The 26,745-nt window shown below is 53.2% G+C and overlaps 1 protein-coding gene across 1 annotated transcript in view; it reads left to right on the plus strand.

Moving 5' to 3' along the window:
- Nucleotides 1–26,745, plus strand: part of ABCA13 (ATP binding cassette subfamily A member 13) — a 232,906-nt gene that overhangs the window by 200,503 nt on the left and 5,658 nt on the right. The window contains exons 58-61 of the mRNA XM_038562528.1: nt 7,995–8,145; nt 11,967–12,101; nt 13,390–13,493; nt 20,195–20,287. Of these exons, the coding sequence (XP_038418456.1) occupies nt 7,995–8,145; nt 11,967–12,101; nt 13,390–13,493; nt 20,195–20,287 (483 nt within the window). The remainder of the gene's footprint in view (nt 1–7,994; nt 8,146–11,966; nt 12,102–13,389; nt 13,494–20,194; nt 20,288–26,745) is intronic.

Consider the following 26,745-nt stretch of genomic DNA (forward strand, 5'->3'; position numbering starts at 1 on the left):
AGGGAAATCCTGTAAGACTATTCTTACATGAAAGTGGTTTTTATTCTTGTAGTCCCAGCTTTGAAAAAAAATTCTGTTGTATGTACGTATGTGTCTGATGTGTGTGTGTTATGTTTCTGTCATCTATAAATAGTCTATATCTGCCCATTTATCCTGCATGTGTGTGCTTATCACGTCCCCATCATCTAAGACTTACCTGTCCGTCCTGTAGGTGCACATACACATCATTGCCGTCATATTATAAACTGTTGGTTTGTGTCGTCTAGGTCTCCAATTTTTACATCACAGCAGGATGTGTGATGCACATTGCTAGTCAAGGAGTTAAATGGGTAATTAGAACACAATGGAATTTTAACTACTTAGCCGGTGTACATCTTCCTGCCCATGAAGCTCACAACTGACTGCTGCACAGATCCCATGCTCATGCCCATCCTGTATTCCACTGGATTTCTAAGTCCACAACTACTGAGCCATTTTTCTCTCATGCAATCATATTGTTTCCTAAAAAAAAAAAAAATCTTATCTCATTTAAAACAATATATTAATTTGAGAGAGAGAGCATGTGAGCATGGGGGAGGAGGGGCAGAGGGAGAGAGAATTGCAAGCAGACTCGGTGCTGAGCATGGAGCCAGACCTAGGACTTGATCGGGAGATCAAGACCTTTAGATCATGACCTGAGCTGACACAGAGTCAGATGCTTACCCGATTGAGCCCCCCAATTATGTTCTTACTTGAGTTTTCTTTTCTTGGAGCTCAGTGTCTCCTGGATCCAACAGTCTTGTCCTGTAGTACAGACTGGTGTGGGCCATGTGGCCGGGCTCAGCCATGGCAGAAAGCAGGGCCCGTGGAAGGCCTCCGCAGGTCGCCGTTAGGGCTGAGAATCTCATTCATTCATTCATTCATTCATTCATTCATTTTTGAGAGAGAGACCGTGAACAGGGTCAGGGGCAGAGGGAGAGGGGAGAGAGAAGCCCCAGCAGACTCCATGCTCAGCTCAGCAGAGAGCCCCACGCAGGGCTTGGTCTTACGACCCTGAGATCATGACCCGAGTTGAAATCAGGAGTGGGATGCGTAACCAACTGAGCCCAGCTGCCCCTGTCATTTCTTTTTTTAATGGAAAATTCATTCATTATGTCAAGAACTGCTGACCTCTCCCACAGTGTGTGGTGCTTAATTCATCATTTCTCCTGGGGCTTTATCCCCCACCAGTACACATCGGCTCCTGTACTGACGGACCAGGGGGATTAAGCCATCCTGCATTATCCGTTTGTTTCATTACAAAGTGATATTAGAAAAACTGAAAATCCCCCGGCAGACGTATGTCCCTAAGCGTTTTGTTAATCAAAGGATAATGTTCACTGAAGACGAATATTGGAGGCAATTGCTCTCCTTTCCTGGACATTTAAACACAAAAGCCAGGTCGAGGTCTTCGTAAATTTAGAATCCTTTTCTCCGGAGGTTGTTCCAACACGGAGCCCTATTTTCTTTAATGAATAAAATGGGCCGCTGGGGGCCGGGGGTGATAGGAACACCAGCTCGACACACGTGATTTCCTTTGTCCAAAGATCATCAGAAGCAACCTCAAACATAGAGGTTATCTGTCGAGCTGTGTGAAGGTTCAGATAGGAGCTTTTGGTGAACATCAGGGTTCCTATGTTGTCTAAGCTGCTCAGCTCTCCATACAAGGCCCCCTTGGGCACCCGTTGATTGCAGGTGCCTTCCCTGCACGGCACCCAAGCCCTCCCCAGCATCGTGTAGGACTTCCGATGCACGTGATACTCTTTCTTCCTCCTCCGGCCCCATTTCTATGCCCCTGCGTGCTCCTTTCACCTGGGGAACTCCAGCTGTCCATCCGTGTCAAGTGCGGACAGGTCTACGGCCACCCATTGGGAAGATAGAGTTATTCTCACTCCATCCCACGTGACACTTGACCACATCACCATTAAAATATCCTGTCACGTTGTGTTTCACTTCCCATTGGCAGGTCTGTTGGATCACGAGCTCTGTGAAGACGTACACAGTAGCTCCTCAATGAGTGACTCACCCTCTTCCTCTCACAGGTGAAGAGCCGGAGGCTGGGCAGGCGAAGGACTCGCCTGAGTCACATAGTGTGAAGTTAGCAGTGACCCAGTCCCTGGATTCCCAGCATGTGTTCCCTTCCACCTTCTCTTTAACATTTTGGGATGGAAGGAAAAGGAAAAGGCTGGATTTGGTGGGGCTGATGACCAGTCTCGCTCAGTTACGGCTGTGACGGGCGGATGTAAGGACTGGATGAGAGGTGGTCACGTACGTGGATGACCACCCTAACCCATGTACCAGTCAGTATTGACCTCTTACGTTGATTTGAAGACTTGGTTTCTCCCAAGAATGTTTCTAAACATGCTGACACCTACACTTGTATTTCATGTGTCATTTATAAGAGCATAGATGGTAAAATTTGGTGTGCGTAGGTTTCCACACCCACGTGCGGCCACTGTGGAGGGCGCATATCCAGTTCTGGCTTTGCTCTCGGGCGTGGGGGCTCCTCCTGACCCAATGGGAGCAGTTCATGGACATCCAGTTACTCAGGGACTGACCCGTTGTGACCTGGGCGGAGGCTGTGGTGCGATGACGTGTGGACGGTGGCAGGAAAACATGGAGCAATTTGAAGGCAAACGGGTTTAAAAATCTGCCTTGGAAGCGAATCCGCCAGGGCCATGGAACGGGTCTGCGTTGGCTCCTTCTGCCTTGGCCGCTTGCGGCCTGCTGGTGGCAGGAGGGGAGTCAGGGTGGGCGAGCAGCAGAACCAGGCCAACTCTCAGTATTGAAGTGTTGGCTTGGCCGCGGCCTCTCAGAAGGCGCCAAGCGTTTTGTTTAGTCTTCAGAATTCCTTGCTGTGTTGCATCATCAAACGAAGAGATGGGGGAGAAAGCTGGTCAGCACGCATCACGATAAAAGCCATTCGAAGTTTGTTTTTGTGTCAAATCCTCGACGGGAAAACATCTTGCCTTGGCAAGAGGCGCCGAGGCATCAGCGTGCGGGTGGTGCAGCCGTGTGCAGACTGGGAGGCGGGCGGCCGGGGGCCTGGGGCAGGCGGTGCCCCATTGGCATCACCCCTCGTTGAGATCTATCGTCCCGGGCTGGTCTCCTGCCAGGTCGGGGAGGGCAAACTCATCTCACCCCAGAGCCTCATTATCACATGACCTTTGCCAGGCTGACCTCCGGGGCTCAGCCTACGTCCAGTCTCCAGCTCCCTTGTGACAGCGCCATTGAAATGGGTCCTGTGACCTCAACTCCAAGGTATCTGTTGATCTTTCCAGAGAATTCTCTTCTACATTTCGATAAGCATTTAGCTACTCCCAGAGCAGCAGGTCTTTGAGCTAACAAAGCGGAGCTAGAGAGGCCACGGGATGCTTCGACTCAACAGGTCCTTAAAGCTCTTTGAAGGCCTGGCCCCACTCCGGCTCGGCGGCCCCGGCTCCTTTCCGCAGACCGTGGACCCCGCCACCCGCCGCACCGGACGTCCGTGCGTGGTCAACAGTGCAGAACCGAGGGATCCCTGACGTGCAGGATCAGGCGAGGTGGTTTCTGTCTAACTCCAAGCGCATGCAAGCGTTTTACGTGCACGACCAGCAGAAGAGGCTCTTCGTCCCACTCCAGTGTGAAATCTTGTCCGTGATTTAAAAAGGTGGCTCCCGTGTCACTAGAAGGAGGCAGCCATTCGTGACCTGGGTGGTGAGTAGTCCTGAAGACAGATGGAGAAGCATCCTCTTTCCGTGGCTAGAGCCCTCCCCGGCTGCCGTTAGTGACCTCCTCTGAAGCCCAGATATCCCACCTGAGAGGGGACACACATGGTGCAAGCATTGCAGAGGCAGGAGGGGCCTGGGCCACTGAGCCATGAGAACGGTCATTTAAATAGATCCCCCATGTCTTTAAATGGCTTGTGCTGTTTAAATATAAGTTTGGGGCACCTGGGGGGCTCAGTGGGTTAAGCACCCGCTTGTGGCTCAGGTCGTGATCCCGGGATCCTGGGATCCAGCCCTACATGGCCGGGTTCCCTCCACAGTGAGGAGTCTGCTCCTCCCTCTGCCTCTGCCCCCTCCCCACTCATATTCCCTCTCTCTCAAATCTTTAAAAATGAATAAATACAAGTTTCATACATTTAAATTGCCACAGAGCTAGTCGACTTGGGCAGAGCTGCTAGGAGACCAGGAAAGCTCGTTTCAGCAGAACCCAGATAAACATTCTGAAATGCTAAAACTGGCGCAGGGAGTTTTATAAATCAGCAAGTGCAGATAAACCCTTTTTAAAATGTGAACTTTAAATTGAGATGTAGAACAGCTAAATATCGTGACTATAAGGCTTGATGAATTTTTTCTTCTGCTCGTCCATCCCCACTAGCATCCCTAAGGCAGACCGTTGCCGGGACCCAGAAGCCCCCCTCGTGATCTCTCCCCGTCGAGAGGAGACTGTGGTGACTTGTTATCATGGATTAGCCTCGTTTGTAAACTTTCCTTCAATGGGATCATACGTGGGCACCAGAGGGACGGAGTCGGTGAAGCCCTGACTGAGCCACCCAGGCGCCCCTGCAAGCTGTTTTGCTAAAACAGAGCCCTATTTTATGTCGCCAACAGGAGGGCAGTAAGGTCACCATATTTCCACATCCTCACAAATACGTATCGCGTCCCTGTTGGATTGCAACCATCCTAGAGGGTAGGAGGTGGTGCTTCCCTGCATTTCTCTAATGACTTACTGGTACTAACCATATTTTTTCTATGCCTTTTGGCTGTTTGTGCATCTTCGGAGAAATGTATATTCACATATTTTGCCCATTTAAAAAAAGTTGGGTTACGTACATCTTTATTACTGAGTCGTAAGCATTATTTATTAGATTCCAGAACAAGCATATTATGAGATACATGATTTACAAAAGTTTCACCATTTTGCATAGGATGCCTTTTAGTATTTTTGGTGGTTTTTAAAATTTTTTTTAATTTTTAAAAATTTATTATTTTTTTGTAGTTTCAAGTTTGTATTTAAATACTAGTTACTAAAAAATAAAAATAAATAAAATAAATAAATTCTAGTTACTTAATATATAGTGTAATATTAGTTTCAGGAGTAGAATTTAGTGATTCATCACTTACATACAACACCCAGCGCTCCTCACAAGTGCCCTCCTTGTTACCCACCACCCATCTAGCCCGGCCCCCACCCACCTCCCTCCTTCACCCCTCTGTGTGTTATCTATCATTAGGAGTCTGTTTTCTGGTTTTTCTCTCTCTTTTTTCTCCCTATGCTCACCTTTTTTGTGTCTTAAATTCCACATCTGAGTGAAACCCTCTGGTATTTGTCCTTCTCTGACTCATTGCACTCAGCAGAACACCCTCTAGCTCCATCCACATCCTTGCAAATGTCAAGATCTCATTCTTTTTTGAAGCCCGAGTAACAGTCCACTGCATATGCTTCTACTACCTTCTCTTTGTCCGTTCATCTCTCGGGGGACACTTGGGCTCTCTCTGTAGTTTGGCTGTTGTTGATAGTGTTGCTATAAACCCTGGGGTGCAGGGGCCTCTTCAGGTCAGTATCTTTGTATCTTTTGGATAAATACCTAGTAGTCCAGCTGCTGGGTTGTAGGGTAGCCCTATTTTGAACCTTTTGAGGACCCTCCATCCTGTTCCCCACAGTGGCTGTACCAGTTTGCATTCCCATTAACCACTAGTGGATGAGGGTTCCCTTTCCTCCACCTCCCTGCCAAAAGATTTTATGTATATTTGAGAGAGAGACAGACAGAGACCCCACACGGGGTGGGGGGAGCAGAGAGAAGCAGAGGCCCCGTGGAGCAGGGAGCCTGACGTGGGGCCTCGATCCCACGACCCCAGGATCATGACCTGAGCTGAAGGCAATGCTCAGCCCAAGTGCCCCCAGACGGGGCATAGAAGGGTCCCGGGACAAGGCCAGATTCTCCTTGATGCTGTTGACATGCGATGCGAAGACCTTGACGTATGTGTCACTGGTGAGCCCTGATGGGCGGTGAGGGCTTGAGTGACAGTCCCCACGCAGATGCACGGCCGAGCCGGATGGTCCCGGGGAGCCGCTGCAGGGGAGCCCAGCTGGGGTTCCTGCGAACCGGGCGCTGCGCTGCAGCAGGGTCCCTATTAACGTGAGCCGACCGCCCCTCTTCCTTTCTTCCGCGGCTCCCTCTCTCTGCCTCACGGCCGCAGAATGAAAAAAGAGGAAACCGCGGGAGACGCCCAGCGCCGCACAGTGGTCGGCATCGGCCGTTCCGCTCCCTGGGGGCCGTGGGGACATGTGGCCTTGTTTTGCCGGCTCTGAAACGCCGGTGGGGGTCCCCAAACGTGACTCTGTGCACATGGCTGGTGGGGGACGGAAGTGGAAACAGGCCCAGACACCGAGCCGCGGCGCGCGTGGACCTCGACGGCGAGCCCAGACACCGAGCTGCTGCCGTCGTCCCCTGGATCGTCCAGCTCTGCGGGCGCCCGGGGCGGGCAAGTCCACGGGGGCGGGCCTGGGCCCGTGACCGGTTTCTGGGTGCAGGGCCTTGGGGCGGCTTGGGTGGCAGTGACGGTGCAGCGCCCGGCGTGTCCTCGGAGCCGCCGGGTCTCCCCCAAACGATCCTTCTGTGTCATGTGCATTTTACCGCCGTGGAAAATAACAGTAGGAAAAACGAGAGAAAGCAAAACTCGCCCAGTGACGTTTCTCCAGAGGCCGAGGTTCAAAACGAAGCCCGACCCTCCAGGCCTGTTGCGGCCCCGTGCACGGATTCTTGTTTCTCAGTTTCCAGGACTGTGAGTGTCTTGTCCTCCTTAGGATTTTCTTCGGAGCCTCTTATTTTCTCTAGTTTAAGGACGCGGGATAAACTCCGCGCGGCACACAGAGCACGCGTCCATCCGAGGCTTCCTGTCGATACCCGGCTGTTGGCGCTTCAGCTTTGGGGGCGCCCACAATGACAGGTGGAGTTTCTACGGCTCGGGGTCAGCGTCCCTAACACCCCGTGTTGCCCAGGGTCAACTGTATGTTATTAATTCACAAAATTCTGATATTCAGGGTAAAGTTGCCGAGAAAGCCTCCCACTGATACCTACCTGTCTTTTAAAGTCTCTTAAAATCCATCAGTGGAGAAAATTCCGGAATGTGGCCAAACTAAAAAAAAAAAAAAAAAAAGAAAAAAAAAGAAAAAAATTCCACAGATCAGCAAAAGTCAGGCTGGAAGCAGCTGTTTGCTACAGGAAATAGAGTGGAAGGAGTTGGAGGGCGTGAGGTTCGCAAGAAGCAGAGAAAATGAAGCAAGGTTTGCAATGAAAAATTACGCAAAGCTAGGTTTTCTTGTGTCGTTTCCTTGTTCCCAGGCGCTTATGCCACTTTAATTAAAAATATTAATAGTCATTGAATGAATGGAACGGATTCACTTTTTGGGAGATCCCAATAGTAACACCTGTAGCAATAATGATTTCTCAAAAATGACTTTTTTTTTTTTTTTTCATTTAGGAAATAGACCTTTTCCTGTGTGGAATGCTTTCAGGCTTTACAGTTAATATGAGTTTTTTTTTTTTTTTTAAGATTTTATTTACTTAGAGAGCGAGAGGGTGAGTGTGTGTGCACAGAGCGGACGGGGGGAGGGCAGTTCCCTGCGGAGCAGGGGCCAACATGGGCTCGGCCCCAGGTTCAGGGGTGGAGGTCACTGACCATGACGGTGAGTCTTCGTTTCAGGAGACGTTTACGGATGTTCAGTGGGAGGCTGCGTACGGCGCCAGGAGCGTGGGCTTCTTAAAGGCCTGACCGGGGGTCGCTCGGGCCCGTGTCCGTGACCCCGGGTGCCACTGGAGGCCGAGCCTGGGCCGCCACCCAGGCGCCCCGTGTGGGTGTCCCGCCGGCCCAGACGCCGGGTAGCTGCTCCCCGCGGGGCCGTCCGAGCTCCTGGCGGGCCGGGCCGGGTGCGGGAGGGGCCGGGCCTGTGGAGCCGGGTTTGGACGGCGCGGCCGTGTGTGTTGGCAGAGAGCTGCTGGACCTGGGCGCGGCGGGCGCGGCGGGGCTCCGCATCGGCTACTGCCCGCAGCAGGACGCCCTGGACGAGCTGCTGACCGGCTGGGAGCACCTGGACTACTACTGCCGCCTCCGCGGGGTTCCCAGCCCGAGCATCCCCCAGGTAAGGCGCCCTCGGCCCCTGCAGGTGCAGCGCACTCTGCAGCCCCTGGACCAGGAGCCCCTCACGGCTGAACCTGAACCCCGGCCCCTCTGATCACAGGGAACTGGGGTGTCTTGGGTTCGGTCACGAGCCGAGCACCTCGGCCTCTTGGGGGAGGTTGATGTTCGCGGGCTCGTCTGGTCTCTATGCGCCTCTCCCCCTTAGGGGCCCTTCTATTCGGGAGCAAACATCATGCCCCCCTCTCCGTAAGGGCCGCGGCCGAGGCGCCGCGCGGGCTGCTGGAAGGAGGCCCTCCCGGGGACTGGGTGGCCCCTGCCCTGCCACCTGGCCCGGGCCCCAGAGGATGCAGACACGCTCGGCCTCTGCGCGTCCCGGTGCTCCCTCCCGGTGCTCCCTCTGTAAGTCGGGCCCTCGGGCTGCGGGGCCGGCCGTCGCCCCGCTACCCTGGGTCCGCTCATCCCAGCCAGGCGGCTGTGGAAGCCCGACGCCGATCGGAGCCCGCGTTCGAGGGCCGTCTGTCCCCATCAGCCCCCCCTTGTCCGGATGAAAGAGGCCAGAGGTCGGCAGGGCCTCAGCGCCCCGCGCCCCGTGGAGTCCCGCGGCAGGGCCAGCTCGGCACCCCCCGGCCTCTGGGCGCAGGCTGGGTCGGGGAACCCTCCCGGAGTTTGTGGTAATGCTGCCGGATGGGAGGCCTGGCCTCCTGAGCCGTCGGGGTACCCCCCACCCCGGGGGAGTTAGCTCCCCTGACCGGGTCCCGCCCCGTCCTCAGCCTCAGAAATCCGGGAACCAGAGCGGCCAGGTGGGTCCCGCAGCTTCTCGGCTCGGTGACCAGGAGGGGCTCTTAGAAAATGACCAACACAGGCCGCCCGGGTCTCGGGACACAGCGGCTGTTCTGGGTGTCGCACGGCCGTCCCATGACCTACATGCCACGCTTGTTCCCTGGCTTGCACACGGGGAGCTGAGCTGCAGGTAGTGGCCGGGTTTCCCTTCCAATCCTATAAACTGGTGCCCATATGTGTCCGGGTGAAGACGCCACCCGGGTGCCGAGCACGTGCTGGCTTCTCACTGGGTTCCGCGGGGCTTCTGGTGCCCCGGGTGGTCCGGCCTTGTTTCTACGGTCCTTCGGTGGCCTAGGGAGTGGAGACGACGTGCAGTCACCTTGTGGCCCCTCCGCCCGGGGTCCCCTAGCCCGTCCCGGGACCAGGAGCCCCTCGCAGCTGAACCTGAACTGCGGCCCCTCTGATCACAGGGAACTGGGGTTCCTCCCCGCCCCTGGGATGCCTTCCTGGCATATCTGCCCCCACCTGGGTTCCCTCCTGCGGGCTGGCACCTGCCTTCAGCGGCCTGGGCAGCCGCAGGGGGTCCACTGTGGTTCTAGAGGAGGATGCACCTGCACCTGCACCTGCGGGAGGCCCCTCCTGACTGCCCCTCGCACCCCTCCCGCCCCCTGCACCTGCCCCTCCTGACCTCGCATCCTACTCCTCCTGCCCCCCCATGCACCTGCCCCTCCTGACCGCCCCTGGCACCCCTCCTGCACCCCCTGCACCTGCCATCCTGACCGCCCCTCACAGCCCTCCCGCCCCCCACGCACTTGTCCCTCCTGACTGCCCCTCGCACCCCTCCTGCGCCCCCACCTGCCCCTCCTGACCACCCCTCGCACCCCTCCTACCCCCCCACCTGCCCCTCCTGACCGCCCCTCGCACCCCTCCTGCGTCTCCTGCACCAGCCCCACCTGACCGCCCCTCGCACAGCCCCGTCCCCCCACCTGCCCCTCCTGACCGCCCTTTGCACCCTCCCACCCCCCCTGCACCCAGGCCCGTCAGCCCCCGGGGGTCCCAGGTCACAGTGGCCCAGCCCCTGGGGTTTTCTGTGTGTCCTCCTCCTCCTCTTCCCCTCCCCGGAACCCCTACAACTTCAGTTAGTGCTGAAGACACGCTGTATTCATTTGGCCTGTATTAGGCTTAGTCTGTCGATGTGACGATTTTCCATTTTTCCCCGGCTGTCCACACTGCGTAGTGTTGTAATTCTCCATTTTAGCCTGAATTCAGCGAATCTGATCTAAAAATAAATCTAGCATCAAGTTATAAGAAAACAATTCAGGCAGAGGCGTGGCCTGTGGCCGGGGTCACAGTGCGACAGCGTCGGGGCTCGGGCCCCAGAACCACGGGCGCGGTGCCGGTGGGGGTGTCTGGGGTGTGGTGTCCGGGGAGAGGGGACGCAGGGCCCTGCCCGGTGGTGACCCCAGCGCCTCCCACCCGCTGCTTCCTCCTCCCATTTGCCTTCATCCTCAAGGTTTCTTCCGCTCTGAGGTTTTGGTGGAAGGAGCCAGAAGTGACGGCTGGAGGAATGGGGACCGGGTTGAAAGCTGGGGGCGGGCTTGTGTCTGCAATCCTGCGCTTCCTTTTTCCTTGCCATTTTGATCTTTTTTTAAAAAAAAATGTATTAACTCACGAGACACAGAGCGAGGCAGAGAACCAGGCAGAGGGAGAAGCAGGCCCCCCACGAGCAGGGCCCCAGTGCAGGACTCGATCCCAGGACCCTGAGGTCACGACCTGAGCCGAGGGCAGACGCGTCACCAGCCGAGCCCCCAGGTGCCCAGCGGTGACCTTTTGTGGAATTGGGGCAATGTGGCCGGTTTCTAGGCTCCGGGAACACAAGCAACCCTGAAGTCGGCTGGGTCGGGGCCTCGCGCTGTCTGCGCACGAGGTGGGTCCTCGGGCCCTTCGTGTTACCTCGAGGCCACGCGGTAAAGCTGCAGAGCGGTTCCTGTTGGGGCAGAAACGTCACACTGGTACTTCCAGGCATTGTGGACGTTTCATCGTCGTTGTCCTTATTAGGATTATCCTGACTTGTGCGGGTTTATTTAATAAAGCATGAATATTAGTTCATACAGTTTAAATATATTTATATCTTGTTATTTTATTTTTTTATTTTTTTCCCTTTGTCTTACATTTTGTTAGTTACTCAGGGCACAGACTTTTCCCTGCTTCTCCTAAATTTGAGTTAAGATACAATCTTGGCCAGTTTGACTGTATGATGAGATCCACAGGGACAAGACAGAGCCAGGTCCGTGTCTCTGCGGTCGCGAGGGTCCAGTTTGACCCTTTTGTCAGAGGTTTAAACTGTGGGGAGGGAGCGGGAAACCCACTGGTGCTCGGCGTCAGCCCCCGAGGTCTGCATGGGGTCGGGGGGGATGGGCCGGGAACGAGCCAAACGTACGGGGTGGGAATCGTGCTGGGTGTGGAGCAGAGGGGCTGCGTGGGCCCCGGACGGCCACTGGGAGGAGGGGGTGCGGACAGACGCCCACTGGCTGGGCCCCGGGTGCTAGGCGCAGGGCAGGCAAAGGGGGAGCTGGGGAGGGGAGAGGAGGCGCGAGAGTGTGCAGGTCCAGGGCCAGGACCCCAGCCCGTGGCACCATCCCCCCCCACCCCCGTCCTCAAGGCTGCATGAGCCACTTCCCAGCCGTGGCCCAAGGGAAGCTCCAACTCAGTGGCCCCCTTCCCGAGCCCAGGGGCTCCTTCCTGGAAACAGGGCATTTCCTGCCTGTGTGACTGTCAAGAACCCTCGTCCCAAGTCTCTGCGCCCCGAAGTCCCAGTGGGCCCGCCCGTGTGGCTGTGCATCCAGACCCTGGCTGGCCGGGTCTCCGCCCCTGCACCCCCTGCGCCCCCTGTGTCTCCCTGGGCTCCGGGCGGGGTGCTCGGCCCACACGGAGACGCCCACAGGCACCGTCCTGTGCCGGGCGGGGGTGAGGGGGCTGCAGGGCTGAGAGCCGGCCCAGGCCCAGTGAGGGCTGCCTTCATGGGAGGCGCCTGTCTTGCAGGTGGCCGGGGACCTCGTGGAGCGTCTAGGCCTGGAAGCCCACGTGGACCAGCTGGTGGCCACGTACAGTGGGGGCACCAGGCGGAAGCTATCGACGGCCTTGGCCCTGCTGGGCTCACCTGACCTGCTCCTCCTGGTGAGTCCTGGGGACGGAGGGCCGCGGCCTCTGGGCGCCGCCACCTGGGACGCGGCCGAGCTCATGGAGCCCCCTGGGAGGAGAGCCCGTCTGCACTGTTGGTTCCCTGAACTGAGGAACTTCCTGCTTGAGATGACAGTTCCCGAACAGAATCCAAAAATGCATTGAAGTTTTACAAAAATCTTAAAAAAGATCATCCTTTTTTTTTTTTTTTAAGATTTTATCTATTCATGAGACATAGAGAGAGGCAGAGACACAGGCAGAGGGAGAAGCAGGCTCCCTGCAGGGAGTCCGATGCGGGACTCGGTCCGGGATTCCGGGGTCATGACCCCAGCCAAGGGCAGATGCTCGACTGCTGAGCCCCCCGGGCGTCCCCAAAACAATGATCTTGGGATCGAGTCCCTGTTACGTGCGTCACTGAAGGTCCGACACAAGTCCACCATTAGCGGCAGCTGTGCGGGACCTACCGCTAAGCTAATCCGGGCTTGACATCCGCCCGCTGTCTCTGCGTCCCGCCCGCCCATGGGGGACTCCTGGTGGGCGTGTTGGGGACCGCGGGCCCTTGAGCGGCACGGGGGGGGGGGGGGGCGAGCATGGGTGCCATGGCTTTGGGGGCAGGCTGCCCGAGACCTGCCTGGGAGCTGGCGGTAATCCAGTTTGGCCGGATGAAGGCGTCAGCTGGTGACGGCGGGCCGAGAAGTAGAGCCAGCGGCTGGCATTTGAAGCGTGGCTCGAGGTCCCCCCTCCCGACGAGGTGCAGAGGGCGCTCGGGGGGGCCGCAGGCGGGACACGAGCCGCACATCCGCGCTCGCTGGGCACTGCGTGAGCACAGCTCCCGTTACTGTTCTAGCTGTGCACGTACCTCACCCAGGTTGCAGAAGAGCACAGCTATGCTTTGCAGCTCGGGGCCATTTTTTGGGGTGCACTTTCTCTTTCTTGCTGACCCTGAGCCCTTAAGAGAAATGCGTTTAGTTCTCCCTGACGGCAAAAAGCACAGACATGCATCTCGCCGCCCAGAGCCCGTTTCTCTCAAAGGTGGTTCAGTAAGTGCAGGGGTCGGGTGTATATTGGAGGAGAGAGCCCCAGGTTGCATGAAACCCCACTTGACCTGCTGGCGCTACACGGGGGACGCCGTTTCCGCTCCTGCGTGTCTTTCCGAAGCTCCGTGGGTGGTGGCCGCCCTGCCGCACCCCGAGGGGAGCTCGGGCACGTGCTGAGCCGGGAACCCGCCCGCCCCCGCGTGTCCTGAGGCTCCCCCTGCGGCCCTCACCTGTGCCCTCTCCCGCAGGACGAGCCCAGCTCTGGGATGGACCCCTGCTCCAAGCGGCACCTGTGGCGTACGATCACGCAGGAGGCTCGGAGAGGCTGTGCGGTGGTGCTGACCTCCCACAGGTGAGCCGCAGGCTGGCGCCGAGCCGCGGGTATGGCTGGGGGGTGTCGAGGGCCGCAGGGCAGCGGGGCCAGAGCCCGTGGCCCACGCCATCCGTCGTCGTCAGGACACCGCTGCAGCCGAGGGAGGTGGCCGCGAGCTGCCCAGCGCCCCACGCGTCCGTGCCTCTCTGCCCAACATCATTTTTTTATTTTTAAGATTCACCTATTTTTATCTTAGAAAGGGAGCACGGTCACATGGGCGGGGAGGGGCAGGGGGAGAAGCAGACTGCGCTGAACGGGGAGCCCGATGGGGAACTCAACAGCTGCGCTGTTTCCCGTTAGAGGGCGGCCAGAGGTGATCCTGATGTCGCTCCTGCCTGTGGCTTGCAGGAGTCCCCTTTGGCTTTCACGGTTGAACGTTGCCGTGTCCACGCGTGGATCTCCTTGTTCATCCCCCCGCCCCTGCTCGTGTCCATTGTGCTTCTTGAATACGTAGGTTAATGTTTTTCGATAGACGCAGGGATGTTTTGGCAGGTGGTCATTCCAGTATCTTTTCTGGATCTTTCTATCTTTCCTTTCCTATCACTGGTACTTTCTGTAAGTATGACGGTGTCCCACAGCTCTATGGGTGTCTGTCCATTTCTTTTATGTTTTATTTATTTTTTAAAAATATTTATTTATTCATGAGAGACACACACACACACAGAGGGAGAGACACAGGCAGAGGGAGAAGCAGGCTCCATGCAGGGAGCCCGATGCAGGACTCGATCCCGGGACCCCGGGGTCACGCCCTGGGCCGCAGGCAGGTGCTCAACCGCTGAACCACCCAGGGATCCATTTCTTTTAAATACTTTTCTTTTAAATACTTTTCTCTGTTTTCAGATTGCGTTATCTTCATTGATTGATCTTCAAGTTCACTGATGCTTTCTTCTGCTACTCAGATTTTGCTGTTGGCCTTGTAGTGAAATTTTCATTCCATTTATCATACGCTTCTACTAAAAACATTCCATTTGGTCCTTTTTTTTTTAAATTTATTTATTAAAACAGCTGGGTGGCTCAGCAATTGAGCATCTGCCTTTGGCTGAGGGCAAGATTCCAGGGTCCAGGATCGAGTCCCGCATCGGGCTCCCTGCATGGAGCCTGCTTCTCCCTCTGCCTGTGTCTCTGCCTCTCTCTGTGTCTCTCATGAATCAATAAATAAAATCTTAAAAAATAAAGTTTAATTATTTATTTTTAGTGGGAGGTAGAGGGACAGAGAGAGAGACAATCTCAAGCAGACTCCCTGCTGAGCACAGAACCCAATGCAGGGCTCGAACCCACGACCCTGAGATCATGACCTGAGCTGAAATCAAGAGTCAGACGCTCAACTGGCTGAGCCCCCCCAGGTGCCCCGTTTGTTCCTTTTTAAAAAAGGAATAGTGTCAATCTACTTTAGGATCTCTCTTTGTTGATCATCGTCATTTTTCTAAAAAATTCTTTGAACATCATTCCCTTTAGTGCCTTTTACTTAAGTAGAGTGGCTTCACTTGAAGTTTCTTTTCTGCTAAAGGTAGCATTTAGGGACACTTAGGAACAGGTTCTGCTGGCTGCTTTCCCCCCCTGCGTATGGGTAATAATTTCTAGTTTATTATGCAGGTTATAATTTCTGGTCAAAAACTGGATATTTCACGATATTTATTTATTTATTTATTTTTAAATTTTTTATTTATTCATGAGAGACACACAGAGAGAGGCAGAGACACAGGCAGAGGGAGAAGCAGGCTCCATTCAGGGAGCCCGATGCAAGACTCAAACCCGGGTCCCCAGGATCACGCCCTGGGCCGAAGGCGGCACTCAACCGCTGGGCCACCCGGACTGTCCTATTTCACGATATTTAATGAATTGTAGCATCTCTGGCTTTTGATTCCTCCCCTTCCCTCAAAGTTGCCATTATTGCTGGTTGTTTTGGTGTTTTTGATTTGTCTGTTCCTCTTATGTGTCCGTGTGTCAGGGTTTCTTTGCCTCCATGAATCTGCGAAATCTCTTTCCCCTGCAGCGAGTGACTCCTGATCCCTCTGTTCAGTTTGTAGATTAAATTCCGTGCTCATTTTCTAAAGCCCGGATTCCCTGGAGCCCCGTCCCGCCCCGGGTTTTACATGGGCAGAGGCTGCCCTCAGCGACCTCAGGGCCGTGGGGCTGTGTGTGCGCCGGGGAGGAGAGTGCACGCCCAGGCCTCCTCCAGGCGGCCTGGTTTTGTGTTGTCCTGGTTCTGCTGGCCTCTGGCACGTGCACGTGGCGCGTGTGGCTGGCGTGGCCCCTTCCTGACTCTGCCGCACATACCTACAGCCCCAGTGAGTGCCGTGCGTGCCCCAGCCAGCCGGTGCCTGGGCCCCGGAGCCCACCTCGGGCTGGACGCTGGCGCTGCTGGCCCTTCCTGGCTGCCGGGCTCCACCAAGCTCCTGCTGCTGATGCTGTCGCCGTCTGGGCAGAGCGCAGAGCCCCCGGGGTCAGGCCCACCCGCTGTGGCTGCGTGTTGTGAGGCCAGTCGTGCATCACCAGTCTCCTCACCCTAAATTCAGCCGTGTGTCAGCTGTGCTTCTCAGGGCGTTGCATGCCATTGGCCAGTTTCCAGAATTCTGAAACGGTTGCTTTTATTCATTTTGCTCAGTTTTATACGTGTCTTTTTTGGGGGAAAAGATTTGCCAATTTTTTTTTTCATTCAGCCACAGCCAGAAGTCCTGCCCTTGTCTTTTTGTCTTTGTTCCGTTTCTCTTCAGAAAATTAAAATTTACATTGACATGAAATATATTTGGCAAATCCTCTACCTTATAATATATATACATTTTTCTTTTTTTTGGCTTAAAACAATCTCTTGGCCGAGCCGATTGCAGAAACACCCTGCGTTCCTGTGTTCATTATGCTGGCCTTTGTTAGGTTCTCATGTTCATAGGTTGGTTCTACGATCGGATAAACTGGTGTCACATTAAAAATGCCTTTTAAATTCCACTGAGCACATAATTATTGCAGACAGTTCTCAGAAAGACCACATGTCACCGTAATTTCTGTTTTATGTCCTCTTATTCATATGGCTTCACGTTGATGAGGTGCCTTCATTTCTTTTTTTTTTTTGTGCCTTCATTTCTATAAATCTGTTCATATTCATGCAATGCAAAGGTGTAAATGACTCACGATTAATGGAGAGCAGGGCAGCCGGGGATTGAGTCTGTGATTCTGAGACAGCTGCCTTCAGCTGAAAACTATCCAGATGGCACAGTTTCCTCTTAGTTTTGAGTTCCCGTCTCTGTTCCTCTTACTGTTCCTTTCCTGGAGGACCGCGTAGAAATGTGTGGTTCCCACCTGTTTCCCACTGTGCCCTCCAAGAGGAATTGAAATAAAATGAGTCCATCCGGGGCACCTGGGGGTCTGACTCCTGATTCCAGCTCAGGTCATGATCTCAGGGTCGTGAGATTGAGCCCCGTGTCAGGCTCTGCACTCAGTGTGGAATCTGCTTGTGTCTCATGTCTGCCTCTCCCCCTGCTCGTTCTCTCTCTCTCTCTCTATCTCAAATAAATAAGTAAATAAAATCTTAAAAAAAAACAAAAACAAACCAGAAGCGAGTCCATCCCCATCCAAAAGATGTAAAATCTTAAAAAAAAAAAAAAAAAGTGAGTCCATCCAAGAATGATGGGGAGTCTTTTTGCTCGCCCGCCCGCCGAGCCCTGACCTGTACGTCCCATTATAAGCCCTGAAGTCGTCCCGCCGTTCGGCCAGAGTGCTGTTCCAGCCAGCGTGATCATCACCCCAAGGACGTGCGGCGTTTGTTTTCCACGTACACGGGCAGAGGCTACTTTCGCTGATAATCCAACCCCCGGCATTTGGTCGGGATCTCACCAAATGAGATCGTGCTGAGCGGCTGGCCCCCCGTGCTATCCCACCTGTTGTTTGGATCTTGTTCGTTTGACGGCTAATAAGAAATCAGTGGAAACTACGGAGTCATTACGGAGGTCGGTGCTTCTACGGATCCGCACACACCTCAGCTGTTTAAGGATGTGACCCAGAGATGGCTTCGGCGTCCCCCACTTTAATCACACTCGTAAAAATGGAATAAGATTGTTTTAAACTGAAACCGATTAAAGAAACAGAGGAAGACGTGGTTGCACGGGAAGATCCTTAAGGCATGTTTGGGACGTGGATAGCGTGTATTCCTCAGTCCGCGTTAAGCTGCTGTAACAAAGATCCCCGACTACAGTGACTCAGACCAGACAAGCTTCCTCTTCCGCACGGACTCTTTGCGCTGGTGGGCTGTGCCGGAGCTCAGGTCATCCAAGGCCTCGGGGTCTTCCCTCCATGCCTCTTACTCACCTGTGGGTTTGGCCCCATCTTCATGGTTGAAATTCACTTTCTGGTCCAGCTCATGGACGGTGGAAGGAACCTAAGCCGCCTGGGCGGCAAGCAGGGTACCCTCAATCTGGGCAGGCCGCGACCGAGCGCACGACTGCTTTACGTCCGTTCCCTGGTGGTACAGACCCCGCATGTTCCCACAGGTGATAGTATAACGAGGTCGAAGAAGGAAACACTTTCCACCCTTCACCTCACTTTTTCAAGTATCGTGAAAATCATACCTTTTTGTGTGTTTTTCTTTCCTAGTTTTTTCCATGTACGTGTACATTTTTTCTAACATGACTGTCACTTTATCATTGCTGTATCACTACTTTCTACATTGACTTTACAAAACCTCCTTTTCATGACGAACACATGGATCCACTCCCATTTGTAGGAGTTTTGTATTATCCTATTGCAGGACCGATTTCTGGATTTTTACCGTTATAAGTAACTTGTCACATGCATTCATAAGTTCTGAATTTCCTAAGGTAAGTTCCTAGAAAAGAGGGAATCGTCAAATTGGGTTTTCAGAAAGTCATGCCGATTTTTCACTCCTACCGGCAGTATATGAGGGGACCCTCCGAGGATCATGGAGAAGATGCTTTAACTTTGGGGGTAATTTTTATGATCTGAGAATTCGTTGTTTTAATCTGCCCTGCAGATGAGGGGGGAAAGTGCTTTCCTGTACAACGTACAAAAGTGCACATGACAAATGCCTCTCTGGCTGGAAAATAGTTTTCTGATCACTTATTTGGTGGCTGAGCTTCTAAGCTGTTGGTATGCGGATTACCTGGGAGCAGGTCTTTGGAGTCTCTGTGTTTGCCCTTTTTCCTGGATCGCATCTGCATCGTTCTGTTTTTACGCTAACATGTATCTGCTCTTTATACTGAACGTATTAACCCTCTTGGGTTGCGTTTGTTGTAGTTTTTTTTTTTTTTTTTAAGGTTTATTTGCTGAGTGTTGACGCGTTTATTAGAAGTTTGTAGTTTTGCCTTGTCAGCTGCCAGACATTGTCGTAGTTTGTCTGTTGCTGTCCTACTGGGCGGGACGTTCGCCTCCTCCCAGCACTTACCTGTTGGAAGCGTGACTGTCCCCTTCCATGCGGTCTTGTCTGGTTCCAACGATCTGCCTTCGAATTCCTTAGCGGGTAGCCTTCTTCAAATTATTTTAGCCTTAAACAAATGCTAATAGTTTCTGGGGCAAATTCTATTACTTTTCTTGTTTACAGTGTTTTCACCCTCTTAACTAAATAACTTTGAAGATATGCTCCATAATTTTGATTGGCATCAGACTATATCCTTATTATAATTCATGTTATTTTCCATATAATTATAATAATACTATTCTAAGCTAGGACTCTTTATTACAGATTTTATATCAAAATAATATTGCATATTAAGGCCAACTAAATCACAGTTGCAAATTATAATGTGGTTTTTATATTTTATTTTATATATTATAGTAAAATCAAATTCATATTTGTATTTTATATGAAATTCACTGATTACATTTTGTATTTATATATCCTATTATATTTTACATGTACATTTATACTAACACTATTTTATATTGCAATAATTTTCATATTACAGTAATTTTCATATTATAATAATTATAACAATGTTATAACATTATATTTTCACATTATAACATTTCATTTTCATATTATAACAGTTATAATGTTATAATTTTATAATAATTATATTTCTATAATCATTATAATTTCATAATAATTTTATAATATAGTTTTATAATAATTATATAAATTTATAATTATTTAATATAATTTCATAATAATTATAAAATATTATGACAATTTTATATAATATAAATTTTATAATAATTATAATATATAATTTAATAATTATTTATAATTTTATATATATTTATAAAATATTTTATAATTATAATTTTATAATAATTATAAAATATTATAACAATTTTCTTTTTCTAAAATATATTCACTTTTTTCTTGGAAGATCTTTTTATTGATTCAAGATTTCATTTAGGTTCATTAGTAGATCTTATTGCTTTTATTTTTTCATAAAACTTCCACATTTTCTATGAAGGTCACTTGTATCTAGTTTATATTTTTGTACTGTCACTAAAAGGTTCTGTCCTCATAACTGCTCCTCAGATACTGAAAGGCTGCTAAGTTTTCAGTTCATTGTGTCAGGGCTATCTAAATAAAACATCTGTGTAAAAAATGAGTTTTGGAGGGTTTCTTGAGGTTTGTATATTAGATATTCAAGAATATAGAAAATTCACGAATTTGCCACAGTGTTTTTGTTGACCTGTTTGGTCCAAGCCTGATGTCCGCAGGGCACAGCTCGCTCACACGCCTCTCGTCCTCCCCGCAGCATGGAGGAGTGCGAGGCTCTTTGCACGAGACTTGCCATCATGGTCAACGGCAGCTTCCGGTGCCTTGGCTCTCCCCAGCACCTGAAAAACAGGTATGTCGCATGTGTGTTACATGTATGTTGTGTGTGCATATGTATGTCCCATGCATGGTGCCTGTTGGACATATGCATGCCACATGTATGTCGTACGTGTATGCAGCGCACATATGCTGTGTGTATATACGTGTTGTGTGCATGTTGCATTGGTAGATGTATATTGTGCATACACGCGTGTTGTGTGTGTACATGCATGTTGTGTATAGACTGCATGTGCCCCTGTGTTGTGTATGTGTGTCGTACGGATGTATCGTGCTCCATGTGTACATATGCTGTGTGTATGTGTATGTTGCTGGTGTTTTACGTGTACATGTATGTTGCATGTCTGTTTCTTTCTGTCGAACTGTTTACTGTGCGTCCGTGCGTGCCGTAGCTCTACCTGCTGGTGCTCTAGAGCCAGCGTGGCCCGGTCCCCTCACTGCAGAGGAAGGGAGAAGGGGGCTGAGAAGGTGAGTGTGTTTGGGACGCACGTGGAGCCCCCCAGTCCCCACCACAGTCATGCTTCTACCAGTAGGACATGCGCTCTCCTTGCGACAGTCCAGAGAGAGAGAGGACAAGAAATGTCCTCGCTGATCCAGGATGCCTTCCCCAGCGCTTGTAAACCCTGTACCCCTCGTCCGGAGTGGATGGGGCCCTGGCACCGGCGGCCGGCGTGGGGTCACACAGGTGCTGTGGTCGTCGGTTTTATTTGGACTAATAAGGACTAAAGATTTTCCCTGTGTGTTCTCATCCTTTACATTTCTTCCCTGTTAATTGTCTTTTTATGTCTTTTTCGAGTTTTGGGGATATTCATGATTTTTATATCAATTTCTACAACCATGTTTGTGTCCCATATTGCGTTTTTTTGTAAAATTCGGTGTCATCTAAACTATTTTCACTCTTTCTGATTTCCTTTTAACTTGTTGGTTAATCTGTTGTTTCGGATACAGAATAATTCATTAATACATGTTGATAAATTGTTTTATTTCATTTATTTAGTGTTTTTGAAATTGGAATCTGCAGGCAGAGCTTTAACAGACCTATATGTTAGGTTGAAAGGTGTTTATTTCACGGGAGGAATGTTATCGGGTGCTTGATTGGCTGCACGGGGCAGTGAACATCTGTTGTGCAGTGGCTCGGAGTCGGGGCTGCCGGGACAGCCAAGGCCGCTGCCGCTTGCTGCGCAGGGTCGGCCACTTGTCAGATCAACCTGCTGGAAACTTCTCAGTTTGTACTCCGCTCATCTTTGATAAGTATCATCAAAAGAAAAATAATACTTCATACTCCCTAACCTTTATGAATGCTCACATAAAGGTTTATAGCCCGTGCCTAATTGCTCGGTGATTTATGTGTGCGCCTCGCTGCCTGCCCCAGGGCTTGGCGAGCCGCCGGGGAGCCGCGGGGGAGCCGCGGGGGAGCCAAGGCAGCCGTCCACCAGGGTGTGGGCTGTGGGCCCCGGTCTCACCCACTTCTGGCCTCTGTTCCCGGGACGCGGCGCAGGGCGGCTTGTTAGTGACGCAGGGACTGTGGGATTACACGAAGCGAGAAGTGGCTGGTGGGCGATTCGCCAAGACACGGAACCCAACGCGTTGCAGAGCATCCTTTGTGAACTTGGTGTTTTCCTGCAAGAGCTCAGCTGATGATGGGTTTCGGTAACATGGGATGAACGGCAAGGGGCTCCTTGTGTCGGGGACCCAGGAGTCCCCAGGAGTCCCTGGCCTCTGTGCCCGCTGCAGGTCCCTGGGGCTGAGGGGCTGCATGGACAGGACGGGCCCCTGAGTGTGCACGGCCCCGGGCATGCTCGTCCTGGGCTTTAAGCAGATGTGACATGCATGGCCCCGCTTCCAGCCCTGTTGTCCCCAATGCAGGCCGCAGGTTTGTCCCAGGACCCGGAGAGGTGACCCTGCAGGTCTGGGCTGTGCCTGCAGTGGGATCTGTGCATGTGTGCCTCAGTTTCCCAAACCCGCCTGGACCCCGCGGCCCCCTTGGGCCCTGTGTGTCCGTCCGTCGGGGCCACACTGCTCCTGAGGCACCATCTGAGGGCCTTGCTGCCCGTCCTGACACCCGGAGACCCAGGGGCCCCCGGGAGGACTGACCCCCAGATCCTAAACTCACTCCATTGTTAACGTGGCTCCTGCTTCCTTCTCCAGCTCCAGACCCTGTTAGAAGTTCCCGGGGCGTCCGATGCCATAGCTGCACCTGAGTGTGCCTTGCGTCCGACTGTACAATCATATCATTTTTTATTTTTTTATTTTTTTATTTTTTATTTTTTATTTTATTTATTTGTTATTTTTTATATTTTATTTTATTTATTTTTTATTTTTTATTTTATTTATTTTTCATTTTTAAATTCTTTTAAAAATTATTATTTATTTATTTATTTTTCTTTTTTCATTTTTTAGATTATTTTAATTTTTTATATTTAATTAATTAATTAATTTATTTATTTACTATGTATCATTTTTAAATTTTAAACTCCACCAGCATTGTATCTGCCCTTGGGGGGCTCACACCTGCCACTCCTCCTCCTCTGCCTTTGTCTCTCTTTCTGAGAAGGGACTTTGCCTCTTTGCCGACGTCTGTCTTCTTCCCATTTGACAATCCCAGTCCCTCCGAGACCCTCGTCCAGGGGATTTTTTTCCTGTCCTACCTTTGATCTTCTGCGCCCGTTACGAGCTAATCCATCTTAGTCACAGAATGTCGAACACCCACACGTTAGCGTGTCCGACTGAAGCATGTTCGCTTTGTGTAATAAATGTCCGAAGTACCGGTGGTTGGCACTGGTTCCGTGGCTCAAGGCTTCAGTCTTCTTGGTCCCAGAGTGGCGGCTGTAGCTCCGCCCATCACATCCTTGTTCCAGGCAACAAGCGAGAGGGAGCAGGGAGAGGGAGGACCACCTGCCCTGCCCCTGGGTTCAGTAGCCGTCTGTAAGTCCTACCTAGACACGTGCCCTCGTGCCCTGTTAGACACCCTGGCTGCTGGAAGCCTGAGAAATGTAGGATTTATCTGGGCATTTTGCCACGTAAGTCAAGTCAGGTCTCTGTGGATGAGCAAGACAAGGCAGTGGATGTTGGGTGGGTGTCTCCGATCTCTCGTTCTCCTGAGTCCTGTGCTCAGGGGAGGGTCGGTTGGACCCTATTGTGTGACTGTCCTATGATACGGGGTAAACGATACAGCTTCTGTGTGAGCCATCACTGTGCATGCGCACGGATGGATGCGTGTGCGTGGATGGATGTGTGTGTGTGTGTGCATGGACAGATGTATGTGTGCGCACGAGTTCAGATGCATGTGTGCGTGCATGGAAGGATGTGTGTGTGTGTGCATGGACAGATGTGTGTGTGTGCGAGTTCAGGCGTGTGTGCGTCCATGGAAGGATACGTGTGCACATGCATGGACAGATGTGTGTGTGCATGAGTTCAGATGCATGTGCACGTGCATGGTTGGATGTGTGTGCATGTGCAAGGACGAATGCATGTGTGCGTGCATGGAAGGATGCAGGTGCATGTGCATGGTTGGATGTGTGTGTGCGAGTTCAGATGCATGTCTGTGTACATGGACAGATTGTGTGTGTGTGTGAGTTCAAGATGCATGTGTGCGTGCGTGGAAGGATGAGTGTGTGCGCGTGGACGGATGGGACTGCACATGGACGGATGTATGTGCACAAGGACAGATGCATGTCTGCGTGCATGGAAGGATGTGTGTGTGTGCGTGGATGTGTGTATGTGCACAAGGATGGATGCATGTGTGCATGCATGGAAGGATGTGTGTGCATGTGCATGGACAGATGTGTGTGCCCATGGACGGATGTATGTGCACAAGGACAATGCATGTGTGCGTGCATGGACAGATGTGTGTGTGCACAAGGACAGATGTGTGTGTGTGTGTGTATGGAAGGATGTGTGTGTGCGTGCATGGACAGATGTGTGTGTGCACAAGGACAGATGTGTGTGTGTGTGTGTATGGAAGGATGTGTGTGTGCGTGCATGGACGGATGTGTGTGTGCACGAGGACAGATGTGTGTGCATGCATGGAAGGACGCATGTGTGTGCATGGAAGGATGTGTGCACACGGATGGATGCATGTGCGTGTGTATGGGGGGGGGGCGGGGGCGGGCGGCCAGGACTGCCTGGTCCATCTCCGGGGGCACGGACCCTCCGTCCCAGGGAACCGGGGAGGCTTTCCCACATTCCGGGCCTGGCGCGGCTGGGGCGCGTCCACGAGCCACCTGGACCCCGCACCTGCGTGGGTCACCTGTTAGCTCCCCTGCCCTGTTCCCTCTGGCCCAGAAAGCCCGGGTCTCAGTGTAAGGGTCGTCCTGTTGGGGGGATACATGTCGCTTCTGCAGCCAAGAGTGTGAAGTGCACGTGGCTCGTGTCTCAGCGGGGAGGGCGGAAGGGGTGTTGATGCTGAGCACCCGTCCTCACGCTGGACATTCCAGGTGGGAGTCTGGTCGCGGGCCCAGAGGGCGGCCGCGCCCCGGCAGGTCCTCCCAAGGACACACGCGGGACGGTGGGAGACGCCAGCCATGAGACCTCGTGTTCTGGTTGGGGCCTGCATCCCGACTCCTGCGTGCTCACACGCGGGGCCTCCCGTGTGCTCTGTCCCGGGGAGTGTCCATGCGCTGGCGATAAGGGACTCTCTTCGGCTGCCCGGCCAGAGCTCTGCAGATGCTTTTGAAGATTTTTATTTTAATTCATGAGACACAGAGACGCAGGCAGAAGGAGAAGCAGGCTCCATGCAGGAGCCGGATGTGGGACTCGATCCCGGGACCCCGAGGTCACGCCCTGGGCCGGAGGCAGGTGCTCCACCGCTGAGCCACCAGGTGTCCCTCCATGTGGGTCTTTTCGTAATTTCTGTCTCTTTTGATGGCGCGCAATCCTGCTACCTTCTTCTGGTTCTTCAGTCATGATTTCGCCTAGTTCTTCGGATATATTTATAATCACTGCTTTGTTGCCTTTGTTAATCCGACATCTGGCGGCTTTCACAAGCACTTTCTGTGGCTTACAGTTTTTTTCTGGTGTGTGTCGTTCTTTCCTGTTTCCATATATGTCTCACAATTTTTTTTTATTGGAAACTGAGCATTCTGATGATGCACTGGAGCCATTCTGGGCACCGCTGGGGCTTGTCGTGGCTCTGCTTGTTGGCGGAGTTTCAGCGAGGCCTGTTGCTGCCCCCGCGGGGGATGGGCAGCCCGCATGTGCCCCGTGTCGTCGGGGTGATGCAGCTGGGGCGCGGCTTCCCGCCTCCCGTCTGGGCACAGCCAGCTGTTGCCACCGATTTATGACTGACTGCTCTGCCGCTGTCACCAACGGCCCGGGACATGAACTGTTCCACAGCCTAATCCAATCAAATTTGGGCTTCTTGGTTTTTTTAGAATTTTCTTTCTTTACCCTAGGGAGAGGGAGGGAGGGGAGGCGCAGAGGCGGAGCGGGAGAGACTCAAACAGACCTTGTCCCGAGCACCAGCGCGGAGCACGACCTGGGGCTGGATCTCGCGACCTGAGCCGAAACCAAGAGTCAGGCCCTCCCCCCCCCCCCCCTTCCCGGCTTGGGCTGCTTCGCACCGATGCTCCCCGGCCCGCGTCGGACATTGCTGTGCCCCCAGGAGGGCTCGTCCGCCCGGTGGTTCCCCCGCGTCTGCACGTGTCCCCAGGCTCTCGCCCTCACCCAGAGCTCCGTCGCCCCGACAACCACGCCCAAGGGCCTCAGCGTCCCCTGCCCTGGCTCACGTCGGGGGGCCTCGGGGAGGACTCTGGAGGTCGCCCCCCCCCCCCCCCCCCCCGCGGCCCGCTTCCCTTCCACGCCGGTCTCTGAGCCGCCGCTCTGCAGAGGGGCAGCCCCTGCAGGGGCCGAGCGCGTGCTGCCGGAGGACGCAAGCCTTGAGCTTTCTGGAACTCAGCTGGGCCATCGGGAGCGGGCGGAGGGGGCAGGCGGGGAGCGGGGACGCTGCACACCTGCCAGGAAGACCGCCTCGCCCGCAGCTGGGGGGGTCCCCGTGCTCTGGAGTGGGGTTCCCGCCTCGCCGGGCGGCCCGGCAGGCGGGGAGCGGTCCCGGCCCAGACCCGCAGGGCCTCTCCGCTCGGTCGACCCCACGAGCCCTCCTGAGGCCCTGCTGTCCCGGCCGCGCGCCCAGAAGGCCTCTTCCGGAGGCTCTGAGCCGAGCCCACACGAGCGGCCCGTTCTGCGCGGAAGCGGGTGTGCGAGGCGTCTCAGGCCGCCACGCCGGAGCCCGGCCTGCTTCCCCCCACGTCGATTCACATCCCCTCCGTGCTGGCCAGTGGCCGCGCCGGCAGGACTGCGAGCCCAGGGCGGTGTTCACGCTCCCTGCTCCTGAGGCTTTGCGGCCCCGCCCCTGCCACCGCCGCACACGTTTATGGATTCAGGTGATCTCCCTTAAAAGCAAGTTTGGGTGATTTGGAGACATTACATGAGGGCAAGTGCCGTCTTTTGATGAGACTCCAAGTAGGAAGTCACTCC

This window comes from Canis lupus, chromosome 18 (genome assembly GCF_011100685.1).
Source record: "Canis lupus familiaris isolate Mischka breed German Shepherd chromosome 18, alternate assembly UU_Cfam_GSD_1.0, whole genome shotgun sequence".
Classification (NCBI taxonomy): Eukaryota; Metazoa; Chordata; class Mammalia; order Carnivora; family Canidae; genus Canis; species Canis lupus.